This window comes from Benincasa hispida, chromosome 10 (assembly GCF_027475165.1).
Source record: "Benincasa hispida cultivar pf3 chromosome 10, pf3_genome.v1.1, whole genome shotgun sequence".
NCBI lineage: Eukaryota > Viridiplantae > Streptophyta > Magnoliopsida > Cucurbitales > Cucurbitaceae > Benincasa > Benincasa hispida.
In genome coordinates, this window is record NC_143487.1 from 45,842,560 (window position 1) to 45,860,536 (window position 17,977).

General features: G+C 34.8%; 1 protein-coding gene across 2 annotated transcripts; it reads right to left on the reverse strand.

The window, feature by feature from the left end:
- Positions 1-169: 169 nt before the first annotated feature.
- CLF (SET domain-containing protein) lies at positions 170-13,563 on the reverse strand. Of its 2 annotated transcripts, XR_016523810.1 has the most exons (18): positions 12,868-13,563; positions 12,000-12,101; positions 11,566-11,885; positions 10,354-10,515; positions 6,853-6,937; positions 6,534-6,689; positions 6,408-6,455; positions 6,213-6,284; positions 5,373-6,106; positions 4,537-4,672; positions 3,910-4,133; positions 3,495-3,626; positions 3,141-3,207; positions 2,499-2,589; positions 1,214-1,261; positions 1,008-1,136; positions 806-883; positions 170-717 (listed from the first exon to the last, which is right to left on the reverse strand). XR_016523810.1 is itself a non-coding variant. In XM_039045695.2 (17 exons), the coding sequence occupies exons 1-17, from the start codon at positions 12,931-12,933 to the stop codon at positions 526-528; spliced, it is 2,775 nt and encodes a 924-aa protein (XP_038901623.1). In that variant the 5' UTR covers positions 12,934-13,563; the 3' UTR covers positions 170-525. The 2 variants fall into 2 exon arrangements, 1 of the variants encoding a protein (XP_038901623.1); XM_039045695.2 differs by lacking the exon at positions 3,141-3,207.
- Between the last annotated feature and the right edge of the window lie 4,414 nt (positions 13,564-17,977).

Below are 17,977 nucleotides of genomic sequence, written 5' to 3' on the forward strand. Positions count from 1 at the left end.
ATTATCACTAAGTAAATTGTTAAAAATAGCTTTCAAATGGCAAACAAACTATCCCATTTGATTAAGAATAGTGTCTATACGAGTCAAATCAAGTGAATTCAAGATCATATAAGAGAAGAATATATACGACGGTATTTAACATGATAATTTGGCAGACACAATGAGAAAATGATGAAATTCTTGGCTTTGAATTCTCCCATCTGTTCTTTAAACAATTAACCAATCGAAGTGTCAGTCAAAATGTAAGTTTGAATGACAAACGCTTCTATCCTCTCCTTCCCCAACCCTCAAGCTTTTCACTTCAATGTTGCCAATTCCAAAGGGGGATAATAAAAATTGTCTAAATTTTCCTATGAAAGTAACTATCGGATGTCCCCAAAGGGACTCCTATGGAAGTAACTAATAATCTCTCTACAGATTGATCCAAGAATAGCACCTATGATCTACCATCAATGAGGATTGCTGCGTTTGTCTAAAAGAATTACAATAGTTTTAAACTTACCAAGTGCCAAATGAATTGTTAAATTAAGCGAGTTTCTTTGCTCGACCACTTGATGGAGCACCGTCGTCTTTTTTTGACCCCGATGCCTCAGGCTTCCTAGCCCAAGCCGGGGCTCGATCAGGCTCATATCTATAATCATAAAAGAGCTCCTCCCCAGCACTGATTCTTTCCTTGGCAAAGATGCCAACCCGGTGATCTCCCGCAACCATGATGACCTGCAATAGATGATAAGCAGTTGAATGGAGGCACACTATGGAATTGTTAGCAGATTTGGATGAAAAGATGCATAGAATGTAAATGTACCTTGGCATAGCAGTTCGGATCCGGAGAATGATTAGCAAATTTTAATTTATCGCCCTTCCGGTATGCATCAAGAACAAACTAAACAAAGCATACAAAATCACGTCAGCATTTGCATTCGGAGTTCACAAGTTATTACTAAAAAGAATTAAAAAAGGTATACAATGCTCATGTTTTCCAACTGAGTGTTAGAACAGAAACATGCCTGGTCATTCAAATTGAACAGAAACGATGAGTTTTCACGATCATATATTTTGCCCCGTTTATCAGCCTCCCTATGTGAAATTAACTCTCCAGTATACTCGCCAAGATATTCGTGTTTGCCAACACTATTCTGGAGGCGGCGACACAATTTAGCAAGCAGCCAGCATTAGAACATAAGTTTACAATAGATTGAACTCTTGACATTACCTTAAGAAATGCTCCCCAACCAGATATATCAGATCTTCCCAGTAACACCTAACAAATTGGAACCAAACTGGAGTCAAGAAACTGTATCACAGTAAACTCACATCAATACTATAACTGAATCTCTCTCCGAATACAAAGAAGTGCTCCAGTCTCAAAGCCATAAACATCATGAGAAACTTTCGCAATTAGAATTAATTACAGAGAAAAAATAAAAAGACAATATGTGGGGTCATCATACCAAGGTTAGAATATTGTTCATGTTACTTGAACTATATTTACGATGGCAAAAAAGAAATAAAAAGAAAACACTATTTCCTATAGAAACCCAAAAGAATGGTTGAATTTGCCAGTTTCTAACACCAGCACCCCCAATCCAAAAAAACATCAACAAACACCATATTGTGTTCTTTTCAACCTGTTATTCCATAGGAAAGACATTACAACATTAACCCGAACTTTCTTGACCTTGCCTTTGAAATAGAAGTGCTCGTGGGTTGATTTGGATGCTTGCCACAAGGACCAAAATCATTCGACATTGACATAGAGAGAACTAAAATATACTAGATCCCTTCTAGAATATCACCCCAATCCTGCTCATTCTTGTTCTATCAGCTCAACCAAATCTGCCACTCCCCTTCAATATTGTGAATATTTATTTATAAGTAATCTGAGTTTTAACAAGCTCAGACTTCCCTACAGACTTACTATCCAACCCCCATTTTAAATTCCACTGCTAGTTGCTTCCGATCAACCTTCAGAGTACCCCATAGTTAGAAATCACTAAACCAGGGCCCAAGATGACATCTACGCTACCTGAAGGTAATGGAAGGAGATTTGCAACTACCATCAAGTTAGTTGATAAATTTCAACGAGTCATACTCAAGCAAGTACATATTAGAACTCAGAACTGGCCAGAAGCCTCTTCATACATAATCAGCAAGGATGAGAAAAAATTTTACTCAACCAAAAAAATAAGTTTTATTACCAAGTTCACATCAATAACACTGACAGCGCCACTTTAAGGTACAAGGCCAAAGGCCTAAAAGATGTCATCGAATTAGAATCTACCTAGATAACAAAATAGTAAAAAATTGCAGGAAAAGAAAATCCATGCAGAACATGCTATTTCCTACCAAGAACGATTTATAATTTATACAGCATTGAAGTTATTGCATGAGCAAGATATACTTCAACATAATGCAATAAAACTAACAAGAAAAACCTTGCACTAAGTTTGACAAACTGAGAAAGAAAAAATGAAAAGAAACAGTGAAGCTGTGATTACTCTTTGTTGTTGTTTCAGAAGAAGCTTCATGTTCCTGCACTCATAATTATCACCTCTTTGGTTGGGAACCCCAAGAGTACCATCACCACAGCTACAAAGGCAAGTTGCACAGTAAGTTAATGTGCACAGCGAAACACACTCAGTACGAAGCAAAAAGGTAGCAACTGATTGATGCATGACATATACAAGCATGCACACAAGTAAAATTAAATAATCCTTAAAAAGAAACAATTAACTTCAAAATAATTAAAATTCCAACCATAATAATTTTTTTTAAAAAGGAAACAGCCTTTATTAATCAATAAATATAGTACAAGAGATGAGTACTTTGATAATAATTAAAATGCCAACCATAATAATTACAATGGTTAATCTGATAATATCTTAAATTTATAGAGATAATCAACCCAAAATTTATTACAAATATTACCCGTAAATTAATGGATGCATTGACGGATAAGTGTGCATGCACATGTTGTACACTAGCATGAATTAACCATACACAGGAAATCTAGACAGCGAGGACTAGAAACTGAAAGATTCTAAATGCAGCTGTCAACATTATTTTAAATGAATGCAGCTATCCATGTTTTTTTTTTTTAAAAGATATTGTAATTCAAGTGTGAGGTGGGGGAATCGAACCTCAAACCACGAGGTTGATAGTATGAACACTATGCCAGTTGAGCTACGCTCTTGTTGGCGAATGCAGCTATCCATGTTAATAGCACCGTGTACCAGTAAGCATGTTTAGAATAGAATTTTACAAATAAGAAACAAGCAATGACAAAAATGAGGAATATAACAGATTCTAGATTTCCTGAAAATCTTGCTTATTTGTTTGATTCACCATATGTACAGTTTATGAACAACAACTAAATAAACGATTGAACTTGGCACAGACATTCATCAGCTTATCAAACTCATATACATGGTCCCTTATCATTCCTGTTGTAAATAACATCTCAGCAAGTGATTGGAAAGAAATTATGAACTCACCTGACCCAACAATTCCTACAAACATCTGGATCACATTCTCTATCTGCTGCAAAACAAGGACATTGACGACTACGACATTGACTTTTGGCACAATGGCATCCTCTAAAACGATTCTTGCAACTCTTAGGGCACCTTTAAATTTCAATTGAAAGATTAAAATACAAATAAATGTCAGTTGAAAGATTAATATATAAATGGATCATCAATATTTCCTATAAAATGATGCATATATAAAAAACATAGCTATAATAAAAATTAGAACGAATCAAATGAGTATCAAAGCCAATAATCATGGAAGAGGTCTGAAAATATATAAATAACACTAAGAGAAAAAAGAAAAACAAAATTCAAATGTCATCCTCATTCTTCAACAACGAAACCATTCAATAATTTATTTCCAAATCTAAGGGCTCACCCACAGTACTTCTCACAGCAGGTGCCATTTAAAAGACAGGCACACTGCTTTCCACAGGCAGTTTGGCAACCACATGGATTATACTGTCTGCATGGCTGATCTTTCCTTTCAGTTATTCGCTTCCGAATTGAATGGTAAGCAGCTGATTTCCAGGTATATTTCAGTCGACGAACTCTACCCCTTCTACGTAAAAATCTCGACCTTCTTCTAACCTCATTATTACCCTGAAAAATTTCAACATTGAACTTGGTAAAAAAGGAAGAAAAAGTAGCCAGGGTGATAAAAATGGAGCATAGGAGAGGCAAACTGGAAGCTTATTGATCATGTTTCCAAAGTCCAACCTTGGTTTTTTTTTTTTTTTTTTTTTTTTTTTGTGGGGAAAATGATACCACACTTTCCATTAAAAAAATGAAAAGAGACTAATGCTCCAAAATATAAGATACAAGGAGAAAGAGAAACCTAAAATTCATAAAGGTAAGCAAAAAAAAAAAAGCCTAAAGTAAAGTAAACAAAATACTAAGGGAGAAACTATTAAAGAGGAACCACAAAACTCTCCCAACTACCATTAATATCTTGAATGGAAGACCCTAAAAATAAATAATAACAATAACAATAATAATTTTCAACCTTGGTGTAACCTTCAAGATGAGGATTTGACCCATCACCCACTTGGCTGCCATTCTTGTTCTCAGAATAATTCATGTATTGAAAAATTTCCCAACAGGTCTTCATCCCATTTAGTAAATTCCTTGCTATTAAGCAGCTATATGAAAGATGAAACCCATATAAAAAATAATGAGAAATAATGTGCATAAACTCCAATAATAATGTAAGAATATATAGATAGCAAATCATATCATTGTATGCATATAACTGTAGGACTTATCCATATCTTCTGGATTTATATCCACTTTACCAAATTAATACTTTGTGTTCCAAATTCAAGATGATAAAAATTTTCCAGGGAAAAATAAGAGGAAAATCTAAAACGTACCACCTATAACTCCAAAGACCAGACAAGATATGCAATAGGGAAACGGGAAACAAACAAAAACTGTAGTAATGCCTAGAAGCCTAAATGATGTAGTATTAAAATAATTTCTCCATTGCTGTATCACAGGATATAAAACCACTGGAAAGAATCAAAATTGCTAAATGAAGAACAAAAGAAATGGCCGCCTTTTCTGTCTCTTTTTCCTCTCTTGACCGTTTTTTGGTTTCAGTTCTTTTACTGCTTTTTTTTGTGCAAAATTTTGCACCCTTTTAAACATTACAGCTTATCATTTTTAGTCACCAATTGCCAATCTCTCTTTTAATCACTTTTAGGTGTCCTGATTTCATTGATCAATGAAATGTTTCTTTATCTAAAAAATAAGAACGCATATAGAATCAAGCTCACATGTAAAAACATCAGTAAGATGTGCTAACGTTTAATACAAGAAAATATAACTGTATGCACAGACCTGTTCCTACCAAAAATCTCAATACCCTTCTCATAGAGACCTTTTTCAATAGCCTTCCAAGATTTATCATCTGCCAAATCCTGCTTGCATAAATTTTCATCCACACACTCTTCTTTCCTTGAGTTGTCATCACAACTGTCGGCTGGTAGATGAGTAATTATCTCATTTGATGAATTATTGAGTGTTTCATTCTGCTCAAATTTGTTGCATTTCTGAGTCAGGGATTCCCTCCTCCTAGACCTTCCCAGTGTAGGAGATCTAATATTCTTACGTGAAGAAGAACTAGTATCGTCATTTTCTTTACATGAGTTAGATTTTAATTTCACATCATTTGGACAATGACCTACACTGGCTAGAGATTCTGACTCAGAAGCAGCCATTTTCTTCTGCCTTTTCTGCATGCAAATGAGAACACGCTCAGCAACACGCTTGCTGTTCCTTTTTCGAATTCCACCTACTCCTGTTATCTTAGAATTTGGTGGAGGTGATTGATGAATAGTATTCCCATCCTGCCTGGGTCCATTCTCTGACTCACTGCTTTCTGATATGTTCTTTGCATTTGATGAGGCACTTTCACTTTGATAGGATTTTGCCCTTCTTCGACCAGCTTTACAAGAAGATTTCTTCTTCGTGGAGATTTGAGCTCCAGTACCATCAGATGACATGGGATGTTTTTCTTCCAAGTCACTGCGAAGTGGAGAACTCCCTGTACCATTTTTGTCTGATTTCAGTACCTGTGAACAAATATACAAGGTTTTGACTATTGATATAGATAATGAAAATATCGTTTAATAAGCAAGCCAAGGAAATCATAATGGTATTAAAAAAAACAACACATACTGATCGATAGCAGAGTGGACCACAGGGCACATTTTCCTCACCTACAGGACCCCATTTAGGTTGTTTCTCAGCCTGAGATTTTTTTTTTTAAGAACAATAACTTCAATCAAGGATAACATAATATCAATACATAAGATAGATACAACAAAATATGCATACAACCACGTAAGTACATGATCTTTAGCATAAACTTACAGGAAAGACAAGATCTTGCGAACAACCATGTAGTCTACAATCAAAGACCTGTAGCAATGAAAACGTACCAAATATTGAGTAAAAGACTATAAATACAACTCAGAGGAGCAACTAAAGAAAACTTACAAGGCAACGACGGCAAAATAAATTGTCAAAAGAATCAAGAGCTGCATCAAGATCTTTATCAAGAAGAGTACTTCCAATATGTGATATCTCCTCATTGATCCTATTATTAAAACACCCTATAGCCTTTTCTCCCTGGGTAAGCACTTCATATCTTGCCTGTATAAGATGTTTGATGGTGTTTCATATCTCTGTAAAGCCAGCACAAAGCAAATGGGAAACAGCTGGACCAAAGCTTACACTCTATGACCAGTTTTAATCAGATGGAGCAGAAAAGAGAAGCACATCTAAATTTTATATTATGCAATATACAATTACGTACCTTTATTTCACCAGGACTTCTAGAGAAACAATTGGCAAGTGACTCTAGCACCAGATCAGAAGAACCAATTTCTTTCATAGTCATGCTGTCAAGGTAAATAATAGTTGTCTTCAATTCTCATATAGTTTTTGCAAAAAAAAAAAAAAAAAAAAAAAATAAGAAGAAGAAAGAAAGAGAAAAAAAAAAGGGAGGGTACTGGTGCATCATACATTCAATTGAAATGTTAAACTTGAACGATTATCAGAGATACTAATTAGCATATGAAAAGAAAAATCAACATTAACTGGAAAATCTATCTGATGATTCTCACACACCTTCAAAGAAGAAAGAAAACTTTATGATGCCTATACGTATTGCACCAAAATCATAGGACACTGGAGGAGGAAGAAAAAGTGTTATATCCTAAAAAAGGATCTGGAGAAGGCATGCGATAAAGGAGTTGGTATTATTGAGAACTTGAGATGCTATCATGGAATTACAAGGTTAGGAACCACATGGAAGAATTGGACAAAGAGATGTATTTATTCCAACAGATTAATTAAAACTTTCTAATGGAAGAATGATCCAAGATTTTGCCTCTAGAGATATCGAAAAGTAGACCCCTGCCTCTAGAGATATTCGTCAAGTAGACCCTTCTCTTATTGTTTTTTATTTGCTTATGTTGATTACTTAGCCATTCTATTTTCAAAAGTAGAAAGTAAGTCCTGGTTGTGGGTTTTAAGCCTGGCAGCTACAAGCTTTATGTTTCCCACATTCAACATGAAAATGATATCGTTACTTTCAGCTCAGATAGATTAGTTTCAATGGTTGATTTTGGGCATGTAGTTCAGAGGCAAAGCTAGTCCTGTAGAAAAGAACTCTTTTTTTTCCCTTATGAGAAAACCAGCAATGAAAAGTTCTTTTTCCTTTTTGGTAAGAAGATGATTGAGGAACATGAAATAATGCAAGGGCATACAAAAAAACAAGCTCAACCAAAGGGAGTCCAAAACTGATTGCAAAAAAGGGCTCTAATCCCAAAGAACCAAATTAAACTCATAATTACAAAACGGCATAATGGTCAAACCTGGCTGCCTTCCAAACCTCCTCACCCGATCTTTCAACCTCTTTAAAAATTCTATTATTCCTTTCTAACCAAATAGCCCACAAAACAACAAAGAAACTAGCTTGCAACCTAACATTACTTTTCCCCTGAAGGGGAACTAGAAAGCACCTCCTATAATAACAATCTACCACCCTATAACGAGCCCCCCACAAACCAAACAATGTCCTCCAATGACTCCAAAGAAACTGAGCAAACTAACAATCCCACAACAGATAATAAAGTTCCTACTCATGCCTCCTGCATAGAATTAGTATTGTAGGAACAACCCCAAAGGACAAATATCTTTAGAGATGATCCACGATACTAACTCTCGGACGTAAAACCTACCACAAAATTTTTAACCTTCTTTGGAATTTCGACATGCTAAAGAGAGGGAAAACAAAGGCAACTACGGACGGAGGAGAGCTAGACAAAATACAAAAGAAAGAATGGCAAGAGAACCCTCTAGAAAGATTGAGGGACAAATTCGATTTCAAACATCCTTTCTGATGTAGGGGTATCTTAGTCAAACTATGTAATTTTTTTATTTGTTTTACTATTTACTTTTATTTTAGTTTAGGGGTGAAAAAACTCTTCCCTTTAAGTCTATTTAAAGGGGCCTAGGATTAGAGTTAGTTAAATTAGGTGTGTAACAACCATGTCCCTTTGGATCTATTTAAAGGGATCCTTACCTTCATTTGAAGATGATCAAAACTCCTACAATTCAAGATTTCTCCAACATTTGGGTCTATATCACCTTTCCTCCAGAATCACCTAAAAGTCTCGCAAGATAGAAAGACGACCCAACACACTTGTTGTCACTCATCAGACAGAACATAAAACACCTAGAATGGTTTCATCCTCCATTCAAGAATCCCCCCAAAAACAAACTTTCGAGCCTTTCCCAATAGAACATCAAATAAACTGTGAAAAAGAAGGAAATCCCAAAGAAATAACTTTCCAAACATTAATGTTGGGACCTTTAGAAACACCGCCCTCAAGCCACTTGAAAGGGTGAAGATCATATCTACTCGCGACCACCCAATGCCACAGAGAGCTCCAAGAAGAAGCGCCACAACCGCTTGGCTAGAAAACTTTTATTTTTTGTCTGAAACTCGTGTCCTCCCTCTAAATAATGGTCTCAAACTCCCTCTTCGGAAAGACACACTCCTCCCTCAACAAGTTCCCTCCCGCTTCAAGCCCATCATTCTAGTCCTTTTCACGATTTCTACTTCCTTTTTTTTAGATTCTCAGGGATATTCCACTCCTTCAAAACTCCTTCAAGGCCACATTTAACTTCCTAAAGAGGCAAGAGCCTTCCCACTTTCCTTCAACTCCTTAAAAAAAGGCTGAACCAACTATATATCCTCAAACCTAAACGGACTAAGTCCCAAGGAATCCAATCAAAATTAAGGCTAATGGACCAGTCACCTAAAATAAATCTAGGCCCCATAGTCTGTCTAGGGTACAAAAAATACTCCACCTATTCCTTGAAGGAATCTATCCAACCTACAATGCATCACGCTCTCTCTCATACTTAACCAAGTATATTTTCCATTCACCAAAGGAGGATAAAAAAGGTCACAATCATCAATGAACTTATTGAAGCCTTTCATAGATTGGTGGCACTTCCCCTATCGAATTTTCCAATGGATACCTAGTCATATTGAAGTCCCCTACCAAACAACAAACACCAACACCTCCCACAAAGCCTAAAAAGTCCCCCCAACACTTCCTAAAACTTCTTTCTTCCTTTGGAAATAAGAGGTCCATAACCTGGTAAGACCCAACGAACCCCCAAATTACGCATATCTTGAAAGCCACAAATACGAAAAGAATGTACAAGAGCATATAAAAGACAAGCCTACAAAAAAAAGTCCAATACTAGCATCAAGAACGTACTCGCAAAGCTCTTCCCAAGATCTCATAGCCCTTCCAAAGATACTATTGTTCCTCTCAAGCCAAATGCCCCATAAATAGCGAAAGAGTAAGTCTGCCGCTGGATTTTTCCTTTGTCACAAAAATGAGGGTTCAAGACTACCTCCTCGATCATAGAGAAAAAAATCTCTATGGCGAGCCAAAGGCCCAAAATAATCTCAAAAGTCCTACAAATTTTACTCCAATGGGAGAAGCATGTCAACAAACCCATGGTAAATGGTCAAGGTCCTCTTCTTGCCTGCGTAGAACGCACAATATACACTTGTACAAAACCATGGTAAATGGTCAAGGTCCATCTTCGTATCCATGTTGGTTTCGCATAATATACACTTGTACATTTTTCTCCATCTACATATCCAAATATGTTTTTTCTACATTTCTTGTAAAAGATAGCTTATAAATGATAGAGAACCATTGATAGTGAAACCTGAATATATCATTTATAGCCTATGTCTGAATACAATCAATTTGGTTATACCAACCGAAGTATATAATCTTCAGATTCCACAAAATCTCTCTTTTCCTCTTCATCATCAATTACTTCTTCCTCGCTGTCACTGCAAATGAGGGCTTCTCCTCCACTTTGACCATAATAAATTCTCCTTCTACCAACCACAGATTGATCTTCAGTCATTCTCTGATTTCTGCACCAAAGTCACCAAATATCAATGAAACAAGTAGTTCTTGTGACTATATTTTACACAGGCAGAAATGATTGGCTTAACATATATCAAAGATATTGTAAGGCAAAGACAACGCAATAGGAAGTGAATTAATAATATAGTTTCATTCAACAACCAAATATTGGCCTACTAATTAAAAGCGCAAGCAGTAAAGTACATAGCTTTCAAGTCACAGTTTAAGCTAGGATTTCCTCAAACCTAAGATACTAACTATCCGAAAGGCTTCACATAGTTCAATGTACAAGTAAATGTTATCCAATTATAGGTGGTCACTTATTAGTGCTCTTTCGAAGCTCTTTAGTGGTTTCTCAATCATTTCTCAATGTTGAGATGCTTTTATTTCACAAATTTAAGTGTATTATACTGTTTTGTTACTTATTTTCTACCGTTGGTTTGTTTTGTTTTGGGTTTTTATCTTGCACCGAGGTTTTTCTATTTTGGTTTGTTTGCTGCTTTTAGTTTGTATCTTTAAGCATTAGTTTGTTTTCATTTTCTTGATGACAAATTTTGTATCTTGTTCCAAAAAAGAAAGAAAAAAAAATGGTCATTACGAGTTTTTATTTCTCGCTTCCAAGGTTAGCATGAGCAGTGAGGATGTCAAGGAGCAATTAGATGATATCACGTTTGATGATATTCCTGTGGAAAACTCTCCTGCAGAAGCGTTTGAAAATCATTTTTCAATTGATGATAGAAAGCATTCGGCTTAGGCTTTACAAACAGTAGCGTCAAAGGAAAAGTATCCTCTTATTCCTTCAAAATTTCACTCACTAATTGAGGTGTGTGGATTATAGATGAAAGAAATCAGGCCCCAGTCACCACAAATTAAGATTTAACTAGACTCCAAATTTGTCCCAGGTTGTTTTCAAGAGGAAGCCCTAGATACATCATATGGTTAACCACAAACACATGTATCATACAACCATAGGTTTGAACAGTTGACAATTCAAATAAGACAAAATAATTACACATTAATAAACATATACAAGGAAATAATGAAGAAACTTAACAAACCTGTCCAAAAATATCCATGTAGTATAAGGAGGCAATCTTTTAACTTCAGGAAGCTTAATAGGTCGTACAGCATTTCTTACTGCAACATTAGATCCAAGAAGAACAGCCGAAGATGCATGGCCATCATCTTGAGATCCGTCATTTTCCCCATCACTGACATCTATACCATTCTGCATATCAAGTGCATCTTTCTGCCTCTTCATCAATAGGTCCACCCCCTTATCTGAATCACTTGTCCTTCTTATCCTTTTTTCTGTTGATGATTTCAACAAGTGAGTGGTGATGCCAACCAACTTCTGCTTGTTTTCTTCCATTCTTTTCTGAAAAGTAAGGAAGATCCAGTAGAAATCAGTAATATATACAATACGAACGTTAAACCTCAACTTTAAGTTAGCTAAAGAAATAAGAAATTTGGGTGACCATGATGAAAGCACCTGCACGGAGTTGCAACGTTCGCCAGCAACTTGCTTCTTTAGAAATTCAATGACTGATAAGATCTCCTTAGGAGTAGGGTCTTGTCCTCGTGGTTTCATTATCTATGGATAACAGCAGAAAGTTAGACAAGTTTTCAATTAATTCCTATAGAATGGAAATGATGACCTAATTTCTCTCTTCTTTTTTTTTCTTTTTCAATTATATTAATAGGCTTCATCACCTGCATCATAGGGGGTAAAAAATGTTGGAGATAATATATGGTAAACACTCTTGAAAGAAATCGAAGCTTAGCTATTAACAAAAAATTAGCTACTTTTTTTTATAAGAAAACATTTATTTCATTGATGTACGAAAATATTATGAATCGAAGGCAAGGCGAGCCCAAAAATGGAGTTAAAGAAAGGTCGTCCATTTAGCCAAAATACAGAAAGACTACAATCAGAACAAGATGCTGCCATTTACACCAACAAAGAGCAGAAAAACAAACGAATAATAAAGGTCGTCCATTTGGCCAAAGTACATTCTGTAGCAACAAAATACACACAAACTAAAGAAAATTATCACGACATTCCACAAATAACAACCATTGCTTATTTTGTACGGCGTATAACGTAGAAACGCCAAGATTTGATACTCAAACTTCCGGAAGTTGATGGAAAGTTATCAAAGCACCCGTGGTTCAAGCATCTCATCAAAATGTAAACAAATCTTAAACGCAATGATGAAAAGCCAACCTTTTCTGATAATGCCGTTATGAAAATTGACAAGTCTAATCACAAAACAATATACTGAATGAAAACCAGATCCTCGCCCGCATTCTAAATTCTGGGTAATGGAGAAGAAAGAAAGGGAACAGAAACTAATCACCTGGGTGTCATCGTGCAGGTCCGATCTGTCGGCGGAAGGTGAAGGCAAAGAAGCCTTCGACGCCATTGACTTTGGCGAAGCTGCCGATGAAAACTTAAACCCGAAAGCACAATGGGGGTTCGGATCGGGGTCCAATTCATACAGTGGGAAACCAAAATCCAAAGAAAACACGAAGCAAAAAACGTAAAAACTGAGGTGGGTTTATCGGCTCGAAACCCTAAAGTCAGCCAAATCAGGCATCTTCAATTGAAAATGGGATTGGGTTGTTCCAAATTTTGAGTGCGACCATGATGGGCATTTTGGATTACAAGAGTATATAAACCGGAGAATATGAACTGTTCAGAAATCAAAGTAAAAAGGGAAAAAAGGAAGAGAAAATTGGGATAGAAACGTGTTGGTTTGGTGCAACGATCGAGAGAAAATTTTGGTGGGAAAAGGAAAGCGATGTGGTGTTTTGAATTTATACACTGTAACAAAGAGCAAGAGCTCTGAACCTCTCGTCCAATGGTGGAATATGTGGCCACTCTGGACCAAAAGCTGAGAGATTTTCAGAGATGATGTAGAAAAGTAATGGCAAATCAAGGCTTTGATTCACAAGTGATTAGCGCTATAATGAGTCCAATCGAAATATACAAGTTCGTTCCTTTCCTCTTGTACAAAGGGTCAACTATCAACTAAGAGAGAGGGTCTATTTTCAAAATATTTATCTAAATCTATATCTATATAGGCTTAAATTAGTTTTAATTGATTTATCTTTGATTTTAAAAACTTATTTTTATTTTTTAATCATTTTTAAATTTATTTTTTAATATTCTCGTCAAAAGAAATTAATTTACTTACAATCACATTAACTAATTCAAAATAAGTTATTTATCTTTGGTAACTTTTTGTTTTTATTATTTTTCAATTATTTTTAGATTTTTTTTAAATCTTCAAGTTTAATTTTTTTAAAAAAATTATCCACCCTTACATTAACCTATACAAAACATTTGATTCAAAATAAATCAAAATAATATTTGAAATCTAAATTCCATCTACTAAATTAAACCCCCATTTTAGTACTACTACTACTACTACTACTACTACTACTACTACTACTACTACTACTACTACTACTACTACTACTACTACTACTACTACTACTACTACTACTACTAAATTAAACCACCACCACCACCACCACCACCACCACCACCACCACCACCACTAACTTTAAATATTGGTGGAGTTGAGTTGGTATATTTTACCAACTCTCCCCTCTTCCAGTGTTTTCATGGCTCCGCCCATCGGCCACTGTCACACTCTATGAACCAACTTCGAGTTTTGACAATACCTCTGATGATAACTCCCACGACCAACTCTAAGCTCCGACAACCACCTCCGATGATAATTCTGACAACGAAATCTGGGCTCTCACAACAACCTCCGATGACAGCTATGGCGACCTACCCAACTTCAACAACCAACTTTGCGCTACCAACTCTGACAACCAATTGGTTCTAGCATCAAACTCCGATGGCTAACTCTGACAACTACCTTCGTAGGTTCCGACAACCACCTCCAACTACAAACTCCGATGAAAATCACCTTCGATGACTACCTTTGAGCGAGCAACTCCAACAACCAACTCAAGGCTTCGACGACCACCTCTGATGACAAAACTTCAGCAACCAATTCTAATACCATCTTCATGTGACTAACTTCGAGCTCCGACAGCCACATTCGACTATAATCTCCGACAAAAATCATCTTCAATGATCAACTTCAACAACCACTTTCGCCCAACCAACTCTACGATTTGAAAACCACATTTGATGATAAACTTCGACAACCACATCCGACTACAAACTCCAGCGAAAATCATCTTCGATAATAAACTTTGACAACCACTTCCGACTACTATAAGCCTGATGACTGTTAAAGTATGTTGTAGGGTTGATGATTATATAAAAAAATATTATTTTGTCTACATTGAGTGCAATATCTATACGTAAAAAATGTAAAATATATATATATATATATATATATATTTTTATTTAATTGAGTTAACATATCAAATGAGTGTTAAGATTATTTAGACGAAAAATAGGTATGTAGTTGAAAAGTGTGTAATATATGACAAAAAATTCATAAAATGAAAAAAAAAAATCTTGAACATTTTCTAGTAAGAATTAGTTAGAGATTTATTCTCTACTGATCTTCCAAATTTAGTGAAATTGGAAGTGAAATTGTTGAAGAAATGTGGTTGGGAGAAATTTAATTAAAAAAAAATCATGACATAGTAAAAATATAGAGCAACAAGCAGAAGAAGAACAAGAAAAATATGATAATGAAATTCATGGAGAAAAATTAGTTGGAATCACAAGTTTTAATTTCTCTTTGGTTTCTCATTTTATCTAACCATATTTCTACAAGAAATGTAATAGGTTAATTGTTGTTCATCTAAAAAGAAAGAAAAATTTTAAAAATTAAAAGAAAAAAAATTGCAATCCATATTTTATTCAAACAAAAAATGGTTAGAATTATTAGATAAAAAAGTTTCAAAACAAAAATAGTAATCATAAAAACATATTATTTAGAGTTCAAAAAACTGCATCAGATACCAATACATATGAACTTAACTCTGCACCTCATACACAGATATATGAATCCAAACCAAATAACTCTCCATCCCAAACACAAACATATGAACTCCACAAATATATGAACTCCACAGACATATGAACTCCATACATCCTATCTCAACTCATCGTCCCAAACAACTCCTAAATTTCATAAGAAGACACCCAACATAAAATTACTCAGAGAAAAGGACGCTTAACTTTTGAGTTGTCAGGTGCACCTTGTTGTGATATAGATAGTAATTTTTAATTCTTTTAAGTCTTTCTTGACCATACTTTCATATTCTTAGGATCTCTCATTTGAATGTGATCTCATTCATTCATGTACATCTTCTTAACTCGGGCGTTACATTTAGTCTTTTTGAAAAAAAAAATGCTATGTTATTATTTCAACTTAATCATACATTATTGATTTTTCTTTTGTTAGAAATCGAGTACTGAGAGGAAATTGCTAGAAGTAACACTCAAATATTTTTATCTTTCACATTAGCAACCTGTTGGAGAACTCATTGGTGAAGGAATTGAATCTTGTAGCAAAAGCATTTTATCGCTTTTGTCTTTCAATTAGAAGATTAAATCTTACAGAAATAAAGTAACTAACATACAGAACATCATATGATATATAATTAACTAGGTTAAGCATGAAATTGAGATTAAGAAGTATACCTTTGAAGACAATCTCCAATTATCCTCCCACGGTGTTGACCTTATAACAAAACTTCTTCCCTACAAGTCAGACATCACCACTTGATCTTCCTTGATATTCTCTGACAAGGACTGGTTGGTGGGAACCTTGTTGAAAGATGAAAAGATAATGGAGTAGATAGAGGATTTTAGGGAGGTTGAGGGAGAAAAAACTTTTTCACGCTAATTCCATAAAATTGGAATTAGAGTAAGAAAGAGGGAGATGGGAGTTAACTCCCATCAACAATTCCACACTCCCTTACTGTTGGGATTGATGTCCTAAATCTCGTGGGTCCTATAGTTGTAATTGTAATGTACAGATATTTTATTTATTTAAAAAAATATGAGATGTTTTATTCGATATTTAGTAGCATTAACCCACAAACTAATAAATTAACATCCAAGGTTATCATTAGTAGCTTAAACATGTATGTAGAGACATACAGGTGATCATGTTTAAGTGACAACCTAAATGGTATGTAGTAGATGGATAAGGCAGGATACCTTATCCTTGTGACACTACGAACACGACCTGCTTTGTAGGTGTTACAATTGTTATAAAGTACTACAAATGATCTAATCCTAATTATTCATGTAGAGACATGTGAGCGAGAGTGTTCTATACAAATGAGTTTGTATAAGACCAGACCACGAAATGACTAGTCTCATTAGATAATACCGTAAATAATAAAGACTTACATTTCACCAGGATGACCATATGTGACATGACCTGAATCCTAAGTGAGTTATGAACTCCTACCTATGAAGACGGTCCTTTGATTGGTATGGATAAGAATGGTCAAATCGTCAACTCAATGACCTGAATCCTAAGTGAGTTATGAACTCTTTCCTAAGTGTTATGTATGTTGAGTAATGAAATGGAATTACATGAAGCATGACACTATTTTAGGTTATTTTATAGTTGTTATAATTTACCCAAGTATGCTTTCACATGCAATAATTGGTTTTAATTTATTTCATTTCTTTTATAAAGGTCATAATTAAATGAAATTAGAAATTAAAATCAATAATTCAGAATTGCATGCAAACCTCAGGATAAAATCATTTTTTAAAATAGTTTTAAAATATGATTCACATAGATCTAAGATCAAATTTCTAATGAGATTAGAAATAAGTTTAATCTTTTAATCAGTTTAATAAGATTAATTTGGTTTTAATTAAAAGATTACATTGTAGCAAATATATCTATAAGGGACTTTTTGTCTAAGGCTAGTTCTGTCTAAGCTGGAGTACATAAGTTGACAGAAAAGGAACATTCTTACCTGGGAACTGATTTGAAAAGGTGAATTAGATAGATTTGATTTGGAAAGGTGCATTAAAGGGATCAGTGATACTTAAAGAGTTAGATGTAACTATAGGGGTGAAACGGTAATTTTGACCCAGTTGTACTTACGAACAATTTGTGAAGGGTCGTCACACTGTTGACTGGTTATATCCAATGGATACAAAAATATATTTGTAGTGTGAAGAAGGCAGCTATCGGTCTTTAGTGGAGTGACCGATAATTAATGGATGTTGAGTAATTTAATTAAAGGAGTTTAATTTTTTATTCAAGTACCATTGGGTTTCAATCTACAAGTCCATAAGGTTCCCTCTATAGCTCGACTAAGATTATTGAGAATTAAATTAATTTTGGATTAATTTGAATTGTTCGAATTAATTAAGGAATTAATTATATATGATATAATTAACATGTGATACATTATAATATAAAGTTTATTAAGATGATATAAATATTTGAATATGATTCAAATATTAATTATGTGAATTGGATCCATATGAAT

Coding starts and splice junctions, on each gene's coding strand:
- CLF (XM_039045695.2), bottom strand. CDS start 12,933: ATGGCGTCGAAGGCTTCTTTGCCTTCACCTTCCGCCGACAGATCGGAC. Junction 6,285..6,407: donor CGCAAGATCTTGTCTTTCCT/GTAAGTTTATGC, acceptor AAAAAATCTCAG/GCTGAGAAACAACCTAAATG. Junction 884..1,007: donor TGTTCAATTTGAATGACCAG/GCATGTTTCTGT, acceptor TGCTTTGTTTAG/TTTGTTCTTGATGCATACCG.